At 37.9% G+C, this 26237-nt stretch overlaps 5 protein-coding genes and 1 non-coding gene across 6 annotated transcripts; 1 reads left to right on the top strand and 5 right to left on the bottom strand.

The window, feature by feature from the left end:
- The first annotated feature begins 977 nt into the window (after positions 1-977).
- LOC106401099 (receptor like protein 27-like) lies at positions 978-3660 on the top strand. The gene has a single exon (XM_048780746.1). It carries the CDS (start codon positions 1218-1220, stop codon positions 3654-3656), a length of 2439 nt encoding a protein of 812 aa, XP_048636703.1. The 5' UTR covers positions 978-1217; the 3' UTR covers positions 3657-3660.
- A 172-nt stretch (positions 3661-3832) lies between these two features.
- On the bottom strand, positions 3833-8106 carry LOC106401091 (cellulose synthase-like protein D1). Its single transcript, XM_013841531.3, has 6 exons — positions 7486-8106; positions 6869-7298; positions 6402-6782; positions 5951-6326; positions 5453-5876; positions 3833-4899 (listed from the first exon to the last, which is right to left on the bottom strand). The coding sequence occupies exons 1-6, from the start codon at positions 8028-8030 to the stop codon at positions 3948-3950; spliced, it is 3108 nt and encodes a 1035-aa protein (XP_013696985.2). The 5' UTR covers positions 8031-8106; the 3' UTR covers positions 3833-3947.
- Positions 8107-8530: 424 nt separating this feature from the next.
- LOC106401079 (vesicle-associated membrane protein 722) lies at positions 8531-10277 on the bottom strand. The gene is made up of 5 exons (XM_013841521.3): positions 9845-10277; positions 9390-9531; positions 9185-9305; positions 9032-9094; positions 8531-8899 (listed from the first exon to the last, which is right to left on the bottom strand). The coding sequence occupies exons 1-5, from the start codon at positions 10038-10040 to the stop codon at positions 8750-8752; spliced, it is 672 nt and encodes a 223-aa protein (XP_013696975.1). The 5' UTR covers positions 10041-10277; the 3' UTR covers positions 8531-8749.
- Positions 10278-14801: 4524 nt separating this feature from the next.
- TRNAM-CAU lies at positions 14802-14886 on the bottom strand. Its single transcript is given in 2 exon segments — positions 14802-14837; positions 14849-14886. It is a non-coding gene; the product is annotated as a tRNA-Met (tRNA).
- Positions 14887-15200: 314 nt separating this feature from the next.
- LOC106401070 (3-ketoacyl-CoA thiolase 2, peroxisomal) lies at positions 15201-18026 on the bottom strand. The gene is given in 14 exon segments (NM_001315753.1): positions 15201-15310; positions 15402-15485; positions 15718-15826; positions 15922-16045; positions 16190-16286; positions 16381-16513; positions 16594-16671; positions 16743-16850; positions 16940-17007; positions 17079-17177; positions 17257-17383; positions 17464-17548; positions 17635-17711; positions 17937-18026. Coding segments are annotated over 14 exon segments (1389 nt in total).
- Positions 18027-18411: 385 nt separating this feature from the next.
- Positions 18412-23301, bottom strand: LOC106401063. Its single transcript, XM_013841497.3, has 8 exons — positions 20521-23301; positions 20384-20449; positions 20155-20307; positions 19915-20078; positions 19702-19849; positions 19404-19526; positions 19235-19322; positions 18412-19136 (listed from the first exon to the last, which is right to left on the bottom strand). Exons 1-8 carry the CDS (start codon positions 22189-22191, stop codon positions 18946-18948), a joined length of 2604 nt encoding a protein of 867 aa, XP_013696951.2. The 5' UTR covers positions 22192-23301; the 3' UTR covers positions 18412-18945.
- Positions 23302-26237: the final 2936 nt, after the last annotated feature.

Here is a 26237-nt window from a genome sequence, read left to right as displayed (position 1 = left end):
AAACTTAGTTAATAATTATAAAACACAAAACTTTAAAAAAAGTTATATTTGTCATAATTTTTTTCTGTTCTGTTTTATACAATACTTTTATATAAGTACTAATGTGAATAGATTTTTTCAAATCATATATTAGAATAATAATTATATAAACTTATACATTTAAATCTTTAAATATAATCAAAATATGCATGTATTTATATATTGCCGGTTCGGAGCGGATATTCGTTGTACAAAATTTTAATATTTATGATTTTCTTCGATTTTAACATATATTGATTTTTAGTATTTGCTTTTGCTTCGAAAGTTTAAGGATATCCAGAATTTTCGGATCGAATCGAAACGAATAACAAATCGAATCAAATTTAACGGATAAAATACCCAGCCTAACTAATGCCATTTCTCTCAGTGTTACGCTATTGCGTGTAAACCTATATTACATGGAAACGGAAACGGGTACGTGGAAGCGAAAGCGTATGGAAGCGCATAAACGAGATTTAAAAAAAAATTAGGAAGCAGATACGAGTTGAAGGCGTATCCACACACACACACACACACACACATATATATATATATATATATATATATATATATATATATATAAGATTTTAAAAAAAAATCTAGAACTAAAATTATATGATTCAAATTTATAATAAAGCATTTATTCATTTATAATAGTTTTGATATTTTATAACTAACTGACATAATTTATTTGAATATATGATTTATCTTTAATAAAAACCTCAATGCATAAAGATAATTTATAGTATTAATTTTAATTTTGGTATATTTCTATTCTCTCTATTCAATACTATTAGAATTTGGATTTTATATTAATTAAAAATTATAATTTTATATTTTTATTGATATAAGACAATATGTTTTTTTTAAGAATAAAATCGTAAGCTTCCAACGTATTTTTAAAGAAAATATTTTAGAAGCGTTTTAGAAGCGAGATTCTATAAGATTCTACGAGATTCCGATTCCGGTTTGCGGGAAGCGGACGTCCCCACTACCAAGACTTGTTACGTTGCAAGCTTCCGTATGCAACGTAAGGTGTAAACGTTGAAAACTTTACTTCTTTGACTTGGTTGGCTCTTAAACATATTTGTCTTCAATCTCCACTACCAAGACTTGTTATCAGCTGCAAAGTCTTCGCTGGACAAGTAGTATATAATTGACTCATCGTAAAGAAAACATTGTTCCTTGTGAAAGTTTTCATGATGGCCATGTCATGTTTACGTTTGCATTTTCTCTTCGTACTGTGTTGTGTCTTTGCATCAAGCATCTCTATGATAAATGCTCTTGTTGTCGGACGTCCTGCTTGTCGTCCCGACCAGATCCGAGCTCTCGTGGAGTTCAAGAATGAGTTTGAATCCCGCGGTTGCAACAACAGCGACTACTTTCACGGGGTCATGTGCGATAACACGACCGGTGTTGTCACGAAGCTAAAACTCCCAAGTGGCTGCTTAACTGGAATTCTCAAACCCAACAGTAGCCTTTTCGATCTGCATCATCTTCGTCGCCTCGATCTGTCTGGCAACAACTTCACGTCTTCTGCACTCCCTTCTGGATTCAGCAATCTTAGCAGATTAGAGGTGCTGTATCTTTCCTCAAATGGCTTTATAGGTCAGGTTCCTTCCTCATTTAGTAACTTGAGCCAGCTTTCCTATTTAGACCTTTCCAATAACGAGCTCACGGGTAGTTTCGATCTTGTTCGGAATCTGAGTAAACTCTCCTTTTTAGACCTTTCCTCTAACCACTTTTCTGGAACTCTGAATCCTAGCAGTAGCCTATTCGAGTTTCATAACCTTATTTACCTTAATCTCGCTGACAACAACTTAGTTTCCTCTTCAATTCCTTCTGAATTTGGTAATCTCAACAGATTGGAGTTCTTGTCTCTTTCCAACAATGGCCTCCATGGTCCACTTCCTTCCTCTTTTGGTAACCTAAGTCGGCTAAAGTTTCTGTTCCTTCAACATAGCGAGCTCACTGGTACCCTAGAGCCTATCTCAAAGCTCATCAACCTTCAGCAGCTTGACCTTTCTTTCCTAAATTACATAAACTACCCAATTGACTTAAACCTTTTCTCCTCTCTCCGTTCTTTACTACTCCTTGATCTTTCCGGTAATAGTGTATCACCAACTAGTTCCAGTTTAAATTCAGACCTCCCATTGAGCTTGGAAGTACTGTTTTTTCCCAGCTGCGGCATCAGTCAGTTCCCAAGCTTCTTAAAAGGCCTTCACAACTTGGAGCGTATAGACATTTCCCACAATAAAATCAAGGGGAAGGTTCCTGAGTGGTTTTGGAACCTTCCTCGTTTGAGCATTGTGAGTCTTGTTAATAACTCTTTCACAGGGTTTGAAGGTTCCGGGGATGTTTTACAGAATTCACCAGTGAAGATATTAGATTTGGCGTTAAACCATTTCAAAGGACCATTTCCTAATCCACCACACTCTCTCACCGTCTTATCGGCATGGAACAATAGTTTCACTGGAAGTATACCTCTTGCAATCTGCAACCAAACCATGCTTGCTCTTCTTGATCTCTCCTACAACAACTTCACCGGTTCAATTCCTCCATGTCTGAGTAATTTTCAAACCTCTCTCATTGTTGTGAATCTCCGGAAGAACAACTTGGAGGGAAGTCTTCCAGACATGTGTTTTGATGGTGCCTTGCTTCGGACACTTGATGTTGGTTTCAATCAACTAAGTGGGAAGCTTCCGAGGTCTCTTCTCAACTGCACCTCTCTAAAGTTTCTAAGTGTGGACAACAACAAAATCAAAGACACATTTCCTTTCTGGCTCAAGGCTTTGCCTTATTTGCAAGCTCTTACCCTCCGTTCAAACAGATTCTACGGTCCTCTATCTCCTTCTGGTCAAGGTATTTTCGCGTTTCCCGAGCTGCGCATACTTGAAGTATCGTATAACAACTTTACAGGAAGCTTGCCTCCAAATTACTTTGTGAACTGGAAAGCATCATCACTTCAGATGAATGAAGATGGGGGTTTGTATATGGGAGACAACAGCATTCCTGACTACAACTATGAAGATACCATAGATCTTCAATACAAAGGTCTATTCATGGAGCAAGGGAAGGTCCTCACTTCATATGCCACCATCGATTTTTCTGGAAACAGACTTGAAGGACAGATTCCTGAATCTATTGGTCTTTTGAAGACACTGATTGCACTCAACTTATCCAACAACGCCTTCACGGGACATATTCCTTTGTCTTTGTCAAATGTTTCAGAGCTTGAGTCACTAGATCTATCGGGTAATCAACTCTCAGGGACTATTCCTAAAGGACTGGAGAGACTCTCGTATCTGGCGTACATAAGTGTTGCTCGTAACCAACTCAAGGGTGAAATACCACAAGGAACACAGATCACTGGTCAAGCTAAATCCTCCTTTGAAGGGAATTCAGGTCTCTGTGGTCTTCCTCTGGAACAAAGTTGTTTCGGTACTAACGCACCACCAATACAACAACAGCCAGAGCAAGAAAAAGAAGAAGAGGAAGAAGTATTGAACTGGAAAGCAGTGGTAATAGGGTATGTGACTGGAATGTTGCTTGGATTGTCAATAGCACAAGTCATTGCTTCATACAAGCCGGAGTGGCTTGTCAAGATAACTGGTCCGTATAAATGCAGAACCCGTTAGGATCATTTAATTGTAGGTTTTGCAACGCATGTCAATCCGTTACTGGTCTTGTAATGGTGCAGTTCCTTGGGATACTTTTTCTTTGTATGTTTTCCCAATGCTTTGTTCTGTTTCCTTTTCCATAATATATCTAGTTTTTTTTTTTTGTGTGTCAGTAAGAATCAAAAGCTTACAAGAACTAAAGCAGAGTTGGTCTTTTCAACATAAAATTTACACAAACCAAATTTTACTGTTACAAAAAAAAACACAAACTCAAAAACCTCAGTACTGTATTACACACTCTGATCCAAATTACACCGAGAATCCTCCACCGCCTGAAACGTCATCCGGAGGACTAATCGTGATCCACAACAGCGAGACAGTAATCGAAACAAGCCCTGACCAAACATAAACAATCGTTGGAACCTTCCCTCTCCGACCCATCAACCCTTTACAAAACGGATACATATGCGTCAACACCCACATGCTAAAGAATATCCCTCCGAACAACTTGTTCCACTGCGGAATCACACTGTAAATCGTCCTCGAAGCACCGATCACAATCGCAACGAGGTTCACCACAATGATCGTGAGCGGCATGATGAACAGCCCCGTCCACTTCACAACGTAAAGATCCGCAAACGCGTCGTCCTCGTCTTCTCCCGAAGCTTTCGACGTCAGAGTGAATGAGATTTCGATTCCCGCTAGTACTTTGAGCAGACCTTGGAAGACTGCTGCGAGATGAGCGCTCGAGCCACCGATGAGCCAAAACTGTTCGTTTCTCCACCACTCTTCTAGTCCGATCCCTGACCATTTGACCTCGAGGAGGGAGATTAGAATTAATGTAAGGCTGATGCAGAGGAGGTAGGAGAGGAAGTGAATGTCGAGGCTCTGGACGATGAATTTCCCGGAGAAGAGGCAGAGAGCCGGGAGGAAGCAGTAGACGACCAAGAAGATTGAGGTGAAAGGGTAGATACCGACGTTGAGGTAAGCGACTCGCTGGAGAAACTTGAGCCTTCTGGTGGCGAACATGGCGTTGTTCTTGGAGAAGAAGATTTCTACGGAGCCGGTGGCCCAACGTAGGACTTGGTGGAGACGGTCGGTGAGATTTATGGGAGCTGTTCCGCGGAAAGCGTCACGTTGTGTGATGCAGTAAACGGACCGCCAACCGCGGTTATGCATACGGTAGCCAGTGACCACGTCTTCGGTGACCGACCCGTAGATCCATCCTATTCTATCTCCCCATTCTGTATTGTCTTCGTACCTGAAAAAAGCCAAATTCAAAACCCTTATTAGAAATATATTGGATAGTAAGATGTGTATCTTCCGGACCAAGATTGTAAAACCCGAAAAGATTTTGAAAAGTTAATAAAAAGACTTAAGAACAAATGAATATTATTATTATTATTAGTATATTTTTGAATGAATGTTAAATTAATTTAAAAGAAAAAAAATTGTTTTGTACAATGTAGTTGTTTAATGAGAATCAAATTAAACCATCCTATTTGCTTCTTGAGTCTTGGATAATAAGCAATGTTATTATAGCATATTTACGTGAGAAATTTTTTAGGATAACATTTTTTAGTTTATTTTTATAAAAATAGTCCTCAACGAAGAAAATAATCAAAAAAAAATAATTGAAGATAAAATTTCAAAATTTTAAAATAAAAAATTTCAAAATAGAAATGACTATTTTGATCATTTTTTTATTGAAAACTATTTTGTAACAAAAACTTAAAAATGGTTATTTAACAGGATCATACTACTTGCATTATTATTATTTTTCCCCATTTACTGACACAGTAAGTTAACCTTACCAGCAAGAAATGACAGCGATGGCTTCAGCTACGGTTGGAGCATCAAGGGGAGGTCGTGGGAGGAGCAACGCACCGGGCGGTCTTCCGTTTTGAACTGACATGTGATCTGCTAGAGGCCGTCCTTGGTACTCTGCGACTGGAATAGTGTCTGTGAAGATGGTCGAGTTACCAAACTTTTTGGGAAGACCAAGATCCGGATCATCGGTAAGAGGCTGTGTATCCGACTCTAAATCAGATGTTTCGGATATTTGGGACGCTTGGGACTGAGTCCTGACATGCATAGCCGGGGCCTTTTCCTGACCAAACACGCCGTTGTACTCGTTGGCTCGAGGTGGGTTGAATCCATAAAGAGCATACCTCCGGAACATACACCCTGTTCCGACGTAGACCGGACCTTGTAACCCATCTAATGCTCTCATGTTACCTGTTTCAGAACCCCCAAAATATGGTTGGCTTGTGATACAAGCATTAAATTTATGTTTTAGTTCAATAACTCACCGTCGAAAAAGACAGTATTGTGATTTGCATATCGATCTGATGGGTCAATTCCTTCAAACCTTTGTGGAAACTGAATGTAACATATTCTATCACCACCTCGGTCCATCATGAAACACATTCCTTCTTTGATAGCTTTGGAGTTGTAAACATAGTGATCACAGTCTAGATTAAGGATAAATGCGCCATTGGACAATATGGCTGAAGCTCTAACCATACCATTCATGGCACCAGCTTTCTTGTTATGGTCAAAACCTGGACGTTTCTCACGCGATACATACGCAAACATTGGTACTCGGGTATCGATCCCTGTGAAATCCAGCGCTCCTTCATTCGGTCCGCCCATCACCGGTTCAAGCTCAGGCACTTTGCTCATGATCTACAAATAGGATTCAAGTTTTTGTAAAGTTTCTTGGTTTAATACAAACTGATGACTGACGTTAATGGTTGGTACCTGTAGGATTCCGGCGTGGTCTCCTTTTGAATGATCAGGTTTAGGTTCAAACCACGTTCCTGGCCAATGTGTACCATCAGCCATCCACGTTGCTTTTACAACCTCAACACCGTCCGGCGGCAATACACCGCCATTTTTCTCTTTTGCAATGCGTTTTTCCTTGAGCTCTTCTCTCAAGTTGAACTGCTCAGCTCTTTTCTTGATTTGTTCTGGAAGACCATTGATCCTGACCTTGAATTCATCATACTCACGCTTGATCCAGCGACGATCTTTGACAAAATCTGGCTTCTTCTTGTTTTTGGTTGGATCTTTCTTGATGCTGAAGTAACTATCAGGGTTCCTCGGCTCTATGTCATGTTTTCTACAAAACGGCACCCAATACTGCAAAAAGAAAATGCAAAGGCCATATCAAATAATCTATTAGACTTTCCAAGACGCAGAAGAAGAAGAGAGAGTGTGGATGAAACCTCGGCGAATCGAACAGCTTCAGCCATGGCTTCAAAGGTGAGAATTGCACCACCATCGTCTGAAATGTAGGCTGAAAGCTTCTCTATTGGATAATCCACGGCGAGGATGGATAGAAGGGTATTGGCTGTGACTAGAGGCGGTTCCTTTTCCGGGTCAGCCGTGGAGACAAACACATCAACACCAGGAAGATCAGAGCGACCTGTAGGGTTTGATGGAGAAGGCTGCTCAAACTTGTCATGCAAGGTAGCTAGATCAGTTGCTCTGTTTATAGGGTTTAGCTTTGGAAGAATGTCAAGAATCCAAGAGAAGGCGAACCAAATCTCACACACTATAGATAGTCCCCATAGCCACATTGCATCTTCATTAGGATTTGTAACACGCCACCATAGGAAGAAGAAGAGTATCACAAGACGAAGCACAATTAGTAACCTGAAACAAAGGAGTATCAACATAGCCGAGTGAAACATCAGTCTTTTGCCTCCAAATTTTTTAAAAATAATTTACATTAACATAAATCCTCAAAATTGTTTATTTAAAAAAAAAAAATTCGTATTAAACTGTCTATAGTTTCTAAAATCTTAGGACCAAGATTTAAAGAACAAGAAAATTTAAAAACCTGTAGGGACTAAGAACTTTGGCAGGGATTTTAACTTTTCTTGTGAGAGGCTTCCATGGTTTGTCTAAAAAATCTGACATGCTAACACCACCTTCACCATTATCAATATCATCTGGCCAAAAAGCGTTTCCTATTCCATATTTTCCCTTAGATTCAAACAACCATCTGTTATGATCAAAGTCTCCCGTCTGGCTCCTCAACAACATTGATTTGTTATTAGATTTCATCACTGATAACCTCCTCTCCATCTTATTCCCCATCTTGGAGCCGCGGTTTGCGTCAGGTTTTGACTGTGACGTGGAGGCGGCAGAGGAGGAAGAGCCGGCAGGTTGGTTGTCAGGTGTAGGAGGCATGAGGACGGTGTAGTCGATGTAATCATTTTGGCCGGAGGAGTAATCGCCAGGGACGTCCATGTCATAGTCTCGAGAGAGGCTAACGGTGCGGCCACTGGACGTCCGGCGACCAAACTTGACGGCTTGAGGAGGGAGGGTTGAGGAAGAGGGTTGTTGTGAATTTAAGGTATTTTTGGGTGGACTTGAAGCCATTAGAATAATGGAATGTTCTGATTTGGCTCCTTTGGTTTCCTGAGCTCATTTTTCTTTTTGACACAACCTGATTTAGCAGAAATTCTAATCTCCAACGGTTGATAGATTCTTTTTTCTATTCTAAGATAACTGAAAATCTATATACTCTGATATCTCCTGTTTTTAAGCTTTACCTCTCTCTCTAACTCTCTCTTTCTGTAGTTATGTATGTGTAAAGCTATTTGAATGAAGGCATTACAATAGATCCCTAAATAAACCAAACAAACAAGTAAATTTTAGAGGTTATAGACACTAGAGCTCAAATTGGAGAGTGGAGACCTGCATTTTACTCTAGAAGCGACAGAGACTGAGATTTTCCGACAAAACAACAACGTAATCGACTGGAGGTTTCACTAGGACAAGAACATGAGATGAACCGGTCAGACCAAATAGAGTTAAGTTCATGACAGCCGTTTAGACTATGCTATACGATTATAAAAATTAACAGAAGTCACACAAAATAAAAAGACGAAAGCAAACACAAGCGTTCAAATCAGGTCCAAGTGAATGGTTCGCAAGAATCAGTTTCATACATTATATATATGACCTATACAAAACCAATTTCAACAAGTACAAATCTAAGCAGAGAAGAAACATAGCATGAGAAATTTTTAAACCACAAAAAAAAAGCACAACAAACTGAATGAGGATGTTCTCGGGAATCAGAAATGTTCCCAGACTTATTTGCCACAGTTGAAGCCACCGCAGACTGAGAGGACGATGATGAGGATCAAGGCGATGATGATTGCAAGAACAATGAGCTTTATCTTCATGTTCTGAAACCACATCTTTCTTCTCATTTGTGTTCCTTGTGTTCTGAAGTCTTGCGCCTGTTACACAGTTTTTGAGTTCAAGACAAAAACAGTAAGAGAGATAGATAGAGAGAGAGAGAGAGAGACCGCAACTCAAAGCAAGTTTGTGTGTATGGAAGTGGAACCATTTGCTTAAGAGAACTAACTCACCTGTGAGCGAAGGTTTTCGGTTTTGTCCACCAAAAGTTCAATTTTTTCACCACGGTCAAGAACCTGCAAGAGAAAAAGAGTATAAACGGTTAAACAATAGGTTAGAAACATAAAACTTATACAGCAGGGAAAGCAAAAGGGTGAGGATCAAACCTTCTCAATGTTTTCCATCATGACACCTTTAACTTCAGAAACTTGAGCTTTCACCTTAGCAAGCTTGCTAATCTCATCAGGATGATCCATACAGTACTGCATGTGCTCTTTCAGTTTCGACCTTCATAGCACCCAAAAAGAAGTCAAACAATGAAAAATTATAAACTTTGTTCAATAGCAATCAAAAGAGAACAATATAAAGTACCCGAACTCCTTATTCAAGCTGTTCGCTTGAGCAGTTGCTGCCTTTCCACCACCATATCTCTTGTTGAAATCCTCCTTAACACGCTCCAAGAAAGCCATAGGAATCTGCCTCCCAGCAGAATCAACTGCAACAACACAATAAGCTGCACAAAAAAAAAGAAAAAGATTAAACCTTTAAATCCATATCAAAGACAAAACAAGAGTAGATCAACCAATACATCTCTTACAATAAAGTTGAACACTTTAATAAGAACACAACCATTAGAACAAAAAAACCCATAAAGGTCAAAACTTTAAAGCCAAAGCAAACAGTAGAGAACACGCAGAACCACAGATCCAGAACAAGTCTTGTTCTTTCAATCAAAGATCCAAAGATTGGATCTAACATCAATCAAAGCTAAACAAGCTATGCCCATCATAAAAAAAACACCAGATCGAGCAATATTCGTGACTTACTGAATCCATTTTCAACCAAGTAATTGAAGGTGTGGCCATCGCAGTTGTAGGTGAACTTGTTGTTGGAGGAAGGAAGCTTCTGGAGGCACTGTGCAGCGATGGATGTGAAGTTGCCTTTGAAATCGGTGAACTCCACGAGGATCACCGTCCCTCGAGCCACGAAACTGTAGATCAACGATTGTTGTTGCTGCGCCATTTTTTTTTTGTGTGTGTTCTCTCTCTCTCTGTTGGGTAAAAGAAAACGACGCTGTTTCGATGGGTTTTTATTGACTGATCAGAGAGTTTTGTTTGAAGGTAGAAGAGATCTAGAAAATAGACTTAACGCTGAAACGCGTAGAGACTAAAATGAGAAAGAGAGAGAGAGACGGTGAAAAGAAATGGAATTGAAGTAGAGAGAGAGATGAGAAATGAACCCTTAGATTGAAGGAAGGACTAAAGAGCAAAACTATTTGGTCAACTTGTGAAAATTAAAAAACTTTGACATGAAGGACTAAATAGGAAATTCATAAATTTTATATATTTGAATAGTGTGCCTAATAAAAGCTGGTGATGTTTGGTATTCAACTTTCAACGTATTTCCCAGCGAAATTAGTTGAATTGGATTTTAATTAAGTTTGATCATTGAATCATGTATAACTCCAAGATTTTATCTTTGGGGTTTGGTAATAAGTTTAGCTTTGGGTACATATATATTCGAGTAACTTAAATGGAAAAACTTTGGTGTTTACAAGGTTTATGAGAAGTTTTAAATGTTTTTAGTCACCCTACATGCACCCATGTCTGTTCCTATATAATTCAGGTATATTCCTGATTTATACTTGCAAGTTTATTAAAGTTTTTGTCAACATATTAAGTTATTAGAATGCCTGGATTTCTGCACGCACAAAAAAAAAGAGAGGAAGTGCATATACACCATATATGTTTCTTTTTAGGACAGGATCGGAAAGAGATTGATGACCCGAAACGAAAACAAACAACAAAAATGTATGATTGCAGTTGCTTTGTCGAGAGGAATGGACCAGTGAACACTACTCGGTTAGTGCATCAGAAGGCAGCAAGATTCGATTCCTAGAAACAAAGGACAACATTTTTTCAGATACAGCTTGTTCTGTCTTAATTGACTCCAAAAATATGCAAAAAACTTTTGACAAGATCTATTGAATGTTGGATAATTCCAAGCTTGTGGAAACTTAACATATTATTAGATGTTTAATATGTTAAGATAAACACAATAAGGAAACCTAGGAATAGGAAAAGGAAGTTTCTATTTAGGTTAGGTTTGTGTTTTCCATATCCCACATGTTAAAGGGAATTGTCTTTCATATAAATATAGGTCTAATGGAGAGGTGTTCCATATGATCTAAGTGAAACATATTGAGAGCTTTAGTTTTGAGTAGTTTCTAAAGCTAAATAAGAAAAGTTGTTCTTATAACTCTTTGTGTTTCTAAGAGATCTGAATTGGTATCAGAGCCTCAGGTTGGAGACTCGATCTAAGCTTAAGTTGTAGCTTAAGATCCTGGTGCTTGTGAACAAGAGATCGCGACGGCAAGATGGCTGACGTGACTAGGGCTCCACGCACGAAGGACTTTGGATCTACATCCATCCAATGTCCGATGTTGTCATCGACAAACTACACAGTTTGGTCGATGAGGATGAAGGTTCTACTACGTGTTCATGAAGTGTGGGACACAATCGAACCCGGTTCAGATGATCAAAAGAAGAACGATGTTGCGATAGCTCTTTTGTTTCAATCTGTTCCCGAAACATTGATTCTCCAGGTGGGAGAACAAACCGCATCAAAAGAGATCTGGAACGCCATCAAGTCGCGACACCTAGGAGCTGATCGTGTAAGGGAGGCGAGACTTCAGACGTTGATGGCGGAGTTTGACAGGTTGAAGATGGATGATTCAGATACGGTCGATGACTTCGCGGGGAAGATATCGGGCCTATCATCCAAAGCAACCTCTTTGGGGGAAAACATAGAAGAATCCAAGATGGTCAAGAAGTTCTTGAAGGGTCTTCCAAGACACAAGTATATCCAGATCGTAGCATCACTTGAGCAAGTCCTAGATCTCAACTCGACGGGGTTTGAAGACATAGTTGGAAGGCTTAAGGCGTACGAGGAGCGTGTAGGAGAAGAAACTCAGAAAGAAGACCAAGGGAAGCTAATGTTTTCGAACAATGAAGAGCATAGTCAGAGGGGCTATGAGAATTCTCGTGGTAGAGGAAGAGGAAGGAACGGTAGAGGCAGAGGTCGAGGTAGGTCACACAACCAAAACCGTGCGTCACACACCGAAGATAACAACTCGGAAAAGAATCGCTCAAAGCTGATATGTTGGAGATGTGACAAGCCTGGTCACTACGCAACTGTCTGTCCCGAGAAGTCAGAGAAGGATCAAGAAACCAACCTAAACGAGACAGAAGAGGCCGATGCACTCTATGTACACGAGGTGGTGTTTTTGAACGAAGATAAGGTGATTCCGAAGAATCTTGATATCAACAAAGGCGATGCAAGTGTCTGGTATTTGGATAATGGAGCGAGCAATCACATGACAGGGAACAAGGAGTTCTTTTCGAGTTTGAATCTCAACACCAAAGGGAAGGTGAAGTTTGGTGATGGATCGTGTGTTGACATTGTAGGAAAGGGTGTGGTTACATTTGTGTGCAAGACTGGAGAGAAGAAGGCACTCAAGGACATATACTACATACCTGATCTGAAGCACAATATATTAAGTCTTGGGCAAGCAACAGAGAACGGATGTGAGGTTAACATGAAAGATGTCTACTTAACGCTCACAGATTCGCATGGAAGGTTGCTAGTTCGTGTGACAAGATCTCCAAACCGTCTCTACAAGACCCCTATGGAGATAAGCTACCCGGAATGTTTACATGTCAGGGACGAAGATGCTACATGGAGGTGGCATGCTCGACAAGGACATATATGCTATGGAGTGATGAACAACATGGTAAGGAAGGAGATGGTCGTAGGAATGCAGAGTGTAACACACGAAGAAGGCGTGTGTGACACATGTCTCGCAGAGAAGCAAACGAGACACTCATTCCCGAGTGTAACACACAAAGAAGGCGTGTGTGACACATGTCTCGCAGGGAAGCAAGCCAGAGACACATTCCTGACTAAGGCCATGATTTGTACATCAAAGCCAGTGAGATTATTGCTTGGAAATTTGTGTGGATGTATCACACCACCAACACCAGCAGATAATCGTGAGGCATTCTATCGGTTCAAAAGATCTCACACCGATAGAGGAGGAGAGGTTGCCTCAGCTATGTTCAATCTAGGTTGCACCGATAGAGGAGGAGAGGTTGCCTCAGATGTGCTCAATCTAGGATGCACCGATAGAGGAGGAGAGATTGCCTCAGATGAGTTCAACCTATCTTGTGAAGAAGATTGGGTTGAAGCTATGGAAGACGAGTTGGAGTCTATCACAAGAAACAAGATATGGGAGCTTGAAGATAGACCGACTGGTTCTGAGAAGAAAGGAGAAGATGATCGAGTTTGTGTGTTACACAAGACGTTGCATGTGTTACGCCAGGCACCCAGAGCATGGAGTGTAAAACTCGATCAGGTTCTCAAGGAGATGAGATTTGAGAAGTGCACGAAGGAACCATCAGTGTACTGCAAGACTCAAGGAGGAGACGTCTTGATCATAGCCATCTACGTTGATGATCTATTTGTGACAGGAACTTCGCTTAAGGTGATTAGGCAATTCAAGGAGGAGATGTCTAAGAAGTTCGAGATGTCAGATCTAGGTAAGCTAACGTACTACCTTGGCATAGAGGTGATTCAAGGAGCAGACGGAATCAGAATAAAGCAAGAGAGGTATGCTCAAGGAATCCTGTGTGACACAAAGATGGAAGTGTGTAACACGACTCACGTAGGAGTGTGCAACACGACTCACGGAGGAGTGTGTGACACAAAGGTGGAAGCGTGTGACACAACGCATGTACCAATGGAGTCAAGGTTCTCAAAGGATGAAGATGAACCAGAGATAAATCAGTTGGGTGTTGAGCAGAAGGCCGACATCCTTCCCAGAGCTCATGTACGCAAGATGGCGGATATGACCAGAGTTATCATCGCAGTGAGCTTCAGCCACAAAACTCATCGCAACTTAAGTGAAGAGGTCATGAGAAGGTTATACAAGAACTGGGCCGATTCTAAGAAGAAGCGGTACGGAAGCAAGGAGAGCATCCAGTCTAACCTTGAGAAAGATGTGAATTCAATGGGTGGATTCACACACCATGGTGTGGTGGAGGATGATTACTTGATGATTGAGTTCAAGCAAATGAGGAGCTTAATCGGAGTTCAAGAAATTGATCTCCCTAATTCAAGTTGGAATTAAGGGGGTGAATGTTGGATAATTCCAAGCTTGTGGAAACTTAACATATTATTAGATGTTTAATATGTTAAGATAAACACAATAAGGAAACCTAGGAATAGGAAAAGGAAGTTTCTATTTAGGTTAGGTTTGTGTGTTTCCATATCCCACATGTTAAAGGGAATTGTCTTTCATATAAATATAGGTCTAATGGAGAGGTGTTCCATATGATCTAAGTGAAACATATTGAGAGCTTTAGTTTTGAGTAGTTTCTAAAGCTAAATAAGAAAAGTTGTTCTTATAACTCTTTGTGTTTCTAAGAGATCTGATTGAAAATGGGAAAAAAGAAAGGACAAAAAAGAAGAAGAGATGGGGTGATTGCAGTTGCTTAAAAACGAAAACAAACAACAAAAATGTATGATTGCAGTTGCTTTGTCGAGAGGAATGGACCAGCTAACACTACTCGTTAGTGCAACCAGAAGGGTAGCAAGATTCGATTCCTAGAAACAAAGGACAACAGTTTTCAGATACAGCTTGTTTTGTCTTATTGGACTCCAAAGATTTGCAAAAAACTTTTGACAAGATCTCTTAAAAATGGAAAAAAGAAAGGACAAAAAAGATGGGGTGAGAGAGGCTCGAACTCTCGACCTCAGGATCACTCAATAGCTATGAGACCTACGCGCTAGCCAACTGCGCCACCACCCCATTTGATATTCAATGACATATTGTCTTATTTTCATCTCCTGTAAGTTTTGTACAACATAGTTGAATATTCTAAGAAGTTGCTGCGAGCTGAAACTTCTATAATATCTAGAAGCAACAGAAATTCGAGAAGAACAATATTATAAAAGGAATCATTCACGTAAATAAAAATATACTACTAAACACATGACCATGTCAAGAAGAATATAAAAAAGACTCCGGCAAACATTCGCTGAGCTGCTTTATTCAAACACAAGTAAATAATAAAACTGGGAAAAGGTGTGTTTTCTCGGTGATTGAGTACATCATAATATTTTCTAGCGAGCGTCCTTGGACAAAAGGCCATGCGATTCAACTTTCCTTGCGTTGCGGAGCTCATCAACTCCATCTCCTCTCTCAAACACAGCCGCTGCACCCATCCCCGTCCCTGCCAGATTCAACCAAACAACAATAACATTTTCAGACACCAACTCAGAGATTGTATGAGTGATATTTTGAGAGAAGAGAGAGAAGCATACCAATGCACATTGAAACTACCCCAAATCGACAGTCTTTTCCTCGGCGTTTCATCTCGTGCAGCAAAGTAGCAACGCAACGTGCTCCTGTTAGAGTTTTAAAAAATCATTAGCTAAGATTGGTCTATGACTGAATGTAGCAGATTAAAGCAGTTATGAGTTGGTTAGAGCGCAGCTAGTGAAGGCACAGTTATAAGGATGTCTCGGCAGATTGTTTCAATGGTTTGGTTGAGAGTTTAGAGGAGCTCAGTAACCAAGTTTCTTTTGGTTTGGTGAATTGAAATAAAAACTGTGATTTCATAGCTCTGTTCTTATATACCTGTAGCACCCAAAGGATGTCCTATGGCCATTGCGCCTCCGTTGACATTGATTTTCTCTGCGTCGAGTCCCAACTTGTTACGGCAATAAACAAACTGAGATGCAAATGCCTGAATACACAAAGATTCAAACCAATGGTGGTTATCATCAGAAGGTTTGGCGAAACGATGTGGTAAGAATATCCTGGAAGTGTTTGCTTATTTACCTCGTTGATCTCAAACAAGTCAATGTCATCGAGTTCTAAACCAGCAGCCTTAACTGCAGCAGGAATAGCAACTGCTGGACCGACACCCATGATTGCTGGGTCAACACCAACTGCAGCAAATGTCCTGAAAGTTGTCCAATAGTGTGCTACTTAGGGAAATACATAAAGAATTATGAATGTTCTCTTGAAACTAGCATATATGTGCAAATGGACATCACAAGTATCTGCAGATTGTACTGTTATAGCTTTATCAAAAACTATCACCCACCTGAACACACCAAGAACGGGAAGTCCTTTCTGCGTAGCAACACTCCTCCTCATGAGGAGAACCGCTCCAGCACCATCACTAACTTGGCTGGAGTTTCCTGTTTGAGAGAGAAAAAACGAAGTAATGGATTCAAAATTGTGATAATAGGAACTGTAGTCTCTACAATGAAACAGTCGATTATGGAAAAGTACCAGCTGTTGTGGTTCCATCTTTTTTAAACACTGGCTTCAGCTTCCCAAGAGTAGCAAGGGTTGTGCTTGGTCGGATCCCATCATCCACAGAAACTGTAATGGGTTTCTCATCTCCTGTCTTTGGGTCAACAAGCTGGAACAGAAAACAGAAGTTATTGTAACAAGAAGAGTCTTAAACGTTAACAGTTAATGTATGGAGGATCTGGAAGATACCTTGGTTTTAACCGGAACGATCTCATCCTTGAACTTACCAGCAGCAGTTGCAGCAGCTGCCTTTCTGTGCGAGTCAACCTAACAATATAATTCAACAGCTTAGCATCGGGATATCGAATTTATGGGTTTATCAAGTCCAGTGGCCTTACAGCAGCTTGATCTTGTTCCTGCCTTGAGACACCAAAGCGTTGTGCCACATTTTCTGAAGTAACACCCATAGGGAGAAGACAGTTCTGTGCTTGCTCAAACTTCTTCACCTGCAATAACACAATACATTATATAATGCGCTAAAAGCTTCACAAAGCCAGTTAAATAATCCAGAAAAGAGAGAATTAAGCGACAATACCGCTGGGTTGACTGACCCTTCCCATGCCATTGGATTAGTAGTCATGGACTCCAATCCAGCCCCAATACCTGCATCCGACATCATCATCACTAAGATCTTCACATCAAATTAATGTAATCAAAGACGGCTATCCTCTTACCAATATCATAAAATCCAGCTTTGATGGCGGCGGCTACATCAGCAACAGCCTGAAGCCCAGAAGAGCATTGTCTATTCACGGTTCTAACGGGAACGGTTTCTGTTAAATCACATAACAGCATGAGCATTCATCATATAAAACACGCATATTAGCATCTCAGAATTGAAAAGAAACATACCAGGGAAACCGGCGTAGAAAGCAGACATCCTGCACTCACTGGCCCTCTGAGATCCCGGTGCCAGAACAGTACCGACAACAATGTCACCAACATCACTTGGGTTCAGATTCGTCTTCTCTATTAATGCCTGCACCAAGAAGACAACACCATATAAACACAAGAAGTAGTAAAGAAAATATAAAAACCAACAAGAGAACAGAGACATACCCTCAAAACAGGTGCAAGAAGATCATCCGGATAAGTATCCTTGAAATTGCCACGTTTCGACTTGCATAGTGCAGTCCTATGTGCCCTGCAATAGATTAAAAAAACGCGTCAGTTTATAATATCTGAGACAAAAAGTCTTCAAAAGTTGTTGACAAAAGAGATGGGACTTACGCAACAATGACTACATCATCTCCATAGAGAGAGGTCCTCTGATACGCAGCACTGTCCCCAGCCAAGCAAGCTGAAGCCTGGTCATTTGGATTCGAAACGATATAAGCTTTTCACTTTTTAAGAGATCAATGAAAAATGGTGAAAACAAGAACCAAACACAAAATCACAGTCATCAATTCGTTCTCAATATTTTTTTGAGCTCATATCGAAAATCAAAATCTAAAATTCAGTTAAAATAAATCCAGATCGAGAACAGTACGGAGCCTAGAGACAGCGATTGATCGAGATAGGGAAGAGCTTACAGAGAGAGAGCCTTCAAAGCTGTGAGAGGAAGAAGAAGAAGGACGGAGATGTTCAAGAAGAACTCTTTGTCTCTCGATTGCTTTCTCCATCCTGACCAAAGGATTTGTTGTACACGAAACTAGACTTCTGGGGGACCTCTTCGGTTTTGATCAATTTATAAGGAAGATAGTTCACCGCACTTGGCTGTAATAACATAATCCAAAATAAATAAGAAATCAAAATCTTTTTTGTTTATATATATTTATTTGCTTTGTTGGCAAAAAATTATTTATTTCCATAATGTGACCAATAATCCAATTTGGATACAAGTTCTTATCCTATCACGTTTATCAAAATCAAACAGTATCTGCCTTTGACGCTTCTAACATGTTCACATTTATCAGATATCTATGAGTTTTGTAACGTTTTTGCTTCTAACATGTTCACATTTATCAGATATCTATGAGTTTTGTAACGTTTTTGATATGCAAAAATGGTTCGGTGGGCTAATAAGAAAAAAAGATTGATGATAAACTGAGAAAGAGACAATGAGATAAGATTAGGCGTGACGTGTACCCCGCCCGTTTTGAGCTTTGAAGTACGTGCCGTGTATTCATTCCCATCTTCCGGATCATACCCTTTTTTTATTTACACCATTGACCCCCAACCTTTTCCGCTAACTTCATTTACGCCTCATATTTATCATTAACAATAAAAACAACCCTCTTGCATTCCTCCTCATTGCTTGCTATACCTTTCTATTCTTTTTTTTTTTAGCAATACTATAGACAAATGTCTCAATGTTTTGCTAAAGCAAACGCATTCAACACACAAAAAAGTTGTCACCGGCCACATTTTTTTCTGTTCTTACACAAAAGGTCTTCATGCATTCAACGTTTATATCATGGATACAACGACATTACTCCGACAAAAGCTGCCACGTGTGTATATATCTATAAATATTACTACTAATTTACAATATTCATCCTTTAATCTTGTAGCTTTACAATAATTTGTACTCTTTTTACTTCATCGGCTGGTGGTTTGGGTTCGTCGCTTGGGTTGCAAGGCAGCTGACATTAGCCGGAGCCGATCAATAATCTCCGTGAACGATGGTCGTATCGCCGGATCAAACGACCAGCATTGCTCCATCAACTCTCTCCACATCTGATCACATTTCTCCGGCACCGATGGTCTCAACGTATTGTTCACAATCCCACCTTTTTATCAACACAACAAGCATCAAAAGACAGAACATGGTAGAAACTGCATTTGCTTCTGTAAGACTAATAAGAAAATAAGAGAAGCATAGATAGACCTATTATGGCGCCGCAGTGCATATCTGCGTAAGGCTCTTGGCCTGTTAATATCTCCCACATGGCGATACCAAATGAGAAAACATCTACCTGCAAAAATGGTAGCTAATTTAAACTAAGCTTTTCGTTGTTATTGGTTGGTTGATCCTGAAAAAAATGATTGTGGTGTACCTTCTCAGAGACGCGGTTGCTGCTTCCATTTAACAGCTCAGGTGCCATCCATGGAAGTGTTCCTCTAACTCCACCAGAGACCAGCGTGTTCCGTTTTATTCTTGACAATCCAAAGTCACCAACCTGCATAATCCAAATATGTAAGCTGGGGAACTTACCAAGTGTGTTAGCTAGCTATAGGTAAAGCTTGGAACGGAAAGAAAGTAATGTTATATGTTGTGGTTTTGGGTCAGGGAAATTTACTCGTGTTGGCCTAGAATCTCTCAAGTTAACAGATTTTGGAAACGGGGTTTGTTACCTTGCATATTGGTCGTTGCGTATCTCTCAAGTTAACAAGCAAGTTATCGCATTTTAGGTCAAAATGAACTATGTTCTTCAAATGTAAATACTCCATGCCAAATGCAGCATCTAGCGTTATCATCAGCTTCTTGCGCCTATCAAGCGACCTGTGGGATTACTTTCATCAGTATTAACTCAGAAGAAGAAGAAGAAGACTAAGATTAGGATGTACCTATCTTTTCTGTGCAAGGCATGTCTCAAAGATCCATTAACCATAAACTCAGTCACAGTCGCCATACTTTCACCAGGTCCTTTTGGTACAACCCCATAAAAGGCCACCACATTTGGATGGTGGAGATTCGCCAAGATCCTAGCTTCTCTCCAGAAATCTTTCGTCTGTACAAATTAAAACACCAGTGTGAAGCTAATGGAGGAGACATATGATGTAAAGCTGAGTTAAGTAAGTAAAAACCTGTCGTTCTTGCTCTGATGATCGACCAGAGAAGCAGCTATTCTTTATCCTCTTGATAGCAACATCGGTCCCTCTCCACTTCCCATAATAAACAGTTCCAAATGTTCCAGATCCTAGCTCATGTAAGTCCTCAAGATCTGTATTCTTTATAATCTGAACTTACAAAGACCAAAGTCAATGATGAACAACACTTAAAAACAAAACCAACTGTCTGAAAACTTTTTGTTACCTGTACGTTACAGATTCCAGCTTCTCCCACTGCATCATCAGTAATGTTTCCTTTACCATATTTTTCCTGTATAATAAAAGATAGCATCACAGCCACACAGAGAAAATCTACTAAAAAAAAAGAAAAAGCAAAGTTACCTCTACTCTAGATTCGGAACAAACACTTGTATTCTCTCCTTCTCTTGTATAGTAGTTATTATCATCTGTTTTAATATGTACATGAGGAACAATAGTAGTATCGTTTGTAACATCCTCAACTAGGACCCTTTCACCGAGCAGATTCTTTCTGTAAAGATCATTAGATGATATCTGTGTACATGGGAGTACATCAAGATTTTCTTTTCTAACCAAACAATCAGCAAGATTCTCGTTGGTATTGGTGGATAAAGAGAACACAGAACTTCCTGAGTCTTGTGAACCGATTGAAGCAATCCTGACAACTCTATGGTAACTTTGACTGAAGGAGTTACTAGATTCACTAACTCCAAGTTGTTTTGAAGCAAGATCAAAGGAGCTAGGATCCTCATGGTTCATCCATTTGTTAACTTCTGTGGTGAGTTGAGTCTCGTTGTTTACTAGTTGTGGATTCTTGAATGAGAAGTCACTCTCTTCCCATATCTCTGAACCAAAAGACATAGCTAAAGAAGGTGACTTCTCTCTCACCATTTGCCATGGAGGTTTTGTGACTGCTTCAAACCGGTTGTCTATTTGGCTCTTATCATGCAACTGTGGATCAGAAACAACGTTTTTTAGCATAAGTTTCCCAGACCCAGTATAGGCTGGACCGGTTTGAGGATGAGGAAAAACATTCCCACCGGGGCTCCTGTGGAAGTTCCTCTCAGGATGGTTCGTCTCAAACAAGAAAGGATTCTGCTGTGGAAAGTTTGGAGCAACCATGAACGGGAAGTTATTATCATAGACTCCATATGGATTAACGAAGTAAGAAGTGTCGGTATTGGATCTCTTGTGTGCTGATGAAGGAGATGGGAGGTCATATGGTATCTGAATCCCATGCATGTAATGACTAGAAGTAGGAGAGTCTCTATGACTTAAAGGAGGGCTATAATCTGAAGCAGTTCCAAATTGTGTTGTTGCTTGACTTTTCCCACTTAAACTCTTTTGAGGACTCACATCCACAAAACCATTAAGAGCTGAAAGATATTGATAATGTTCAATATCTGTGTTTTGGTTTATGTTCTTGTTCTCAGTTAAAGACACAAGAAACACTCTTATCCTCTTGGAACCAGCCTTCTCTTCAGCTTCTTGATACTCTTCAATCATATGAAGAAGATCTTCATCCGAGCGAACGGAGATTAGTGCATCAAGATCTTCTCCTGGTAATTGGTACTTGATTGTATGAGGATGGTTGCATATAGCAAATGTCTTTTGCATCAACTCATTCAAACCTACATGCTTATACGTCGATATTATCCGAGTCTCGCCTCCAATGTAGCTAAGCTTCCCATCACCAGACCGCGGTAAGATCCTTCCCCCAAAACTGCATAGAAGCTTCAATTTTACAGGTAATGAAACATCTGATGCTGTTTGGTACATCCAAGGCGAGTCAGCAACATCTGAAACTCCGGAATTAACTCTCTGGATCCCAAGGGCTCGATTGAAATCCCCATAATGACTCTTTTCAACATTTTTACTAGCTTTTCTTTGAGCACTATAATCCTTCAAGAACTCATCTGAAAACACCTCCCCTGTCTGATTGCAAACATTATCTTCATTACCAAAATCTGCATTACCGTGGAACCTATCTCTACCTAACATCTTACTTGAGCTTCCTGGAGTCTCCATTCTCATGGTCTCACAAGAACCAAACCAAGAAAAGCAAAATTCTTATTCTTTCGTAATACATTTCAAAAATGGTCAATGTATGTGCTCTTAATATCCATGAACATATATCATCTTCAAGCTCTTTGAGAAAGAATCAGACCGCAACCTATGTATATACACAGCCTTGACAATATCATAAACCAAACGAGGGAAGATTCTCGAATGAATGATGCGCTGGGAATTTCAGATTACCCTGCCTATAAAGCAACGATGAGGATCCATTACAACAACCATGGGGACAATTTGAAACAAAGAAACTCTTGTTCTGTTTTGTAGTTTTGTCAGCAAATGACGAACCAATCACTGTCTCAAGCACATAATGTGGTACGAAAGAAAAGTAATCAGAAACGGAGTTAATTACCCGTAGAAAAGGGCCAAACCAGAGGTGAGATTAACAATGAAGAAAACGGAATTTGTGGGACAAGAAAAAAGAAGAAGAAGAATGTTTGTTAAGATGGAGAAGATAAAAATTGTTAAGATGGAGAAGATAAAAATGCAAATTATAATCTTGTTTCTAACAAGATTGTAACATACTACTTCTGTTTAAAATATAGTAGATGTTTTGGTTAAGGGTACATGAATTAACATAAAATATATATTTTTAAATATAACCAAAATATAAATTTAAAATCACACAACCAAAATATATAAATACAGTTAATTATGTATCAATACTATGAAAAGGGAAGAAGTCTAAAAAAATCTACTTATGAAAGTTGTTTGGACTCTTTCATTTAACTTATTATTTGTTGGTCTTATCTTAAATTTAGACTAACTATATATTATCATATATTTCTCTAACAATAATTTATTCAATTCTTTTATTTATTTAAATCTCACTCATAAATCTTAATCATTACTATTACTATATTTACCATTTTGATTTTTAATCGTATCAATATTATTAAAAGGGAAGGAATCTAAAAAAATCTACTTATGAAAGTTGTTTGGACTCTTTCATTTAACTCATTATTTTTTGGTCTTATCTTAAATTTAGACTGACTATATATTACCATATATTTCTCTAACAATAATTTATTCAATTCTTTTATTTATTTAAATCTCACTCCTAAATCTTAATCATTACTATTACTATATTTACCATTTTGATTTTTAATCGTAAAAGCATTGAAACTAATGTTTTATATTATCACTTTTATCATATAATATATGATTTAAAGCAAGATAAATTACAAGACATATATGTGTACATTCTAACTTCCTCTTTCGTTTATAATAAAGTAATCATATCATATATAATTTTTTCCACTAAAATCTCATATCATATACTAAACTTTCAACCGTCTATAGTTTGATAATATTTTCATATTTAAAAATAATTTTTCTGAATATACATGTGTACCTTCACAAAAATGAATAAATCCATTGGTTCTATTAAAGCTAACCCGACTTTACGATATCAGTATTGATTATTCAAGATTTTGAAAATTATTGGTTTAAATATTATACTTTTATATACTTTTCACTTAAAACGAATCAATACTATTAAAAGGAAAAGAGTTTTTAAAAAATCTAATATAAAAAGTTGTTGGAGTTATGTATAACTATTTATTATTTTTCTGATAATACATTAATCATTCTAAACATACAATATTTTAATATTTTTAAAAGATCTTAATATTATTTCTTATAGTACTTTTACTCAGAAAAATATTTCATCAACCATGTTTTTGTACAATAACGTTAAAAATCTATATCAAAAGGTTGCTGGACCTGATATGGACGTAATAGCTCCACATCTGTTCGGGTATTTAGGATTTTAAAAGAATTTGAAATCTCTAAAAAATCTGAAAAATATCCGAAACACAAAAAGTATTAGAAACTCCAAACAAATACCAAAAAAATTCAAATACCTAAAAATTTAAAATCTTATTCAAAATCTGACACGATGAACTGAAAAATACCCAAAATTTTATCCAAATACGCAATTTTTTTTAATTTGAAAAATTTACCTGAAATCAAAACTCTAATCGTAAACCAAAAACTTAAAAACAATATCCATAATACCGGAAACATATTCGAAATGTCCAAATATACCTAATAAACACATATTTATGATCGAGTCTAAGATATGATCCAGACTCAAACAAAGACCTGCGGATCCAAAAAACTCAATAGGTTATCTTCTCTTGACCTGAACTAAACCTATAATTTTGGGTCGGTTCGGTTTGTTTTTTTTTATCCGGATATAATTCTCATGTCAAAAAGAAACTTACGTAAAAGTGTACATATAAAATCTCAAATAAACTAATTTGTAGATTATATAGCTGTTAAAAATTATGTTTTTCGATATAATAAGTATTATAATATAATCCAACAATCCCACGTTTGGAAAGCGCGGGTCAAAATCTAGTTTATCAATAAAACTGAAGTTAATTCCAAAATATTAAGATAAAATATATTTTACAACACGATATAGATTCTCTAATTATTTAAAATGGAGTGTGTTTATGATTTAAATACTGGACATTCACTAATAGTGTGTGTATTCAACATGATTGCAGTTCTTATAAATTTAAACTAGAGCTTGAGGAATTTATTTTTGTTTTTATAAATAAACTATTTCAACATCTAATTTTTATTTTATTTAATATTTAAAATAATCATCTACACTATTATTTAAATATTTGATATTAAAAAATGTACGTTATACAAGTGAATTTGATGTTGTTAAAAATGGAGTACGGAAATCATATAGAAAATAGACTTCAAACATGTAAATATGCTAATATAAATCATTTTTTGTTTTAACCACGTGAACAAGTAGAGTATACTAGGGCGCTTCAGAGAACCATGTCGAAGCTTATAAACCATTATTAAATGTTGATATAATATGGACGTTAATAATAAAATATTAGAATATCATTCATATTATTGTTAGTTATCAAGTGTGATGTTACACTTATACCTAGTAGATAAAACCCATAAGAGTACAATGTGTGTAATTTAATTAAAAATAAATATATAATATTAAAAATTTGACAAATAGTATAAAATCTCTAAATATTATTCATTAATGGAAATGATAGATGAAGTATCGAGAGATTATTTCAAGTAGCTCACTATTTCCGATTTGTGTTATTTAATGTAGTGGCTTGGTTTAGTTTTTAATAAACTAATAATAGGACTACTTGGTTAACTAATGTAATTCAGACATATTGATATAGACCAAGTTTTATACAGTTTACGAGGTCATTAATGAAACTGTGTGGAGTGAACCACTTGGTTGAAAACATAAGTAACATTTATCATTATGTAAAAAAAACATACATAACATGCTATTGTTATGTATTTTTAATAAATAAAGAATATTATATTGATAATTGATAATCTAGAATTTAGTAAACGCAAAATAATATCATTTATTGGTAATTTTGATTTAGAAAGTTTTTTTTTTCAATAAAGAAAGATTACGATTTGAGTTAGGTAATAATCAATTTAGAAAAATGCATTAATAAACAGAAAAAGACAAAAATACTAAAATGTATGTTAATTAATTAATTCAATGGTATTTTATTATGAGTAAGTGGTAAAATAAATGAGTAATTTTATTTGTACTTCTATTTTAATAAAATAGATAAACAATTAATTGAATGTATAGGGTGATAATTGGTGAGGATTGACGAAAGTATTTATCATGTCAAATAGCCATAGCTATGGTTCAGTTTCAATCAAACCTAGGGTATGGTAATTTCCAAGTATTGGGAGCAATCTGGGCACTACTCTAGTCTAGCTCAACCACTTTTAGGAAATTACCTCCCCACGAAGATCGTGTTGACAGTGTCGTATTGACAGAACCGCTTATGCTTTAATTAATGCAACGGACAGAATCGGGACTTGCGATTGAAGATAGAAATCAAAGCTTATCAAAGATGAGATAAGTTCTAGAAAACTTAGGAATTTAGAAGAACATTGGAGAGAGAAAATATAGAGAGAGGTTTTTTATGAAATTATTAGATGATATTTCACAAAGGGGGTACACACATATTTAT

This window comes from Brassica napus, chromosome A5 (assembly GCF_020379485.1).
Source record: "Brassica napus cultivar Da-Ae chromosome A5, Da-Ae, whole genome shotgun sequence".
NCBI classification, from domain to species: domain Eukaryota; kingdom Viridiplantae; phylum Streptophyta; class Magnoliopsida; order Brassicales; family Brassicaceae; genus Brassica; species Brassica napus.
This window is presented reverse-complemented; position numbering and strand designations above follow the sequence as displayed.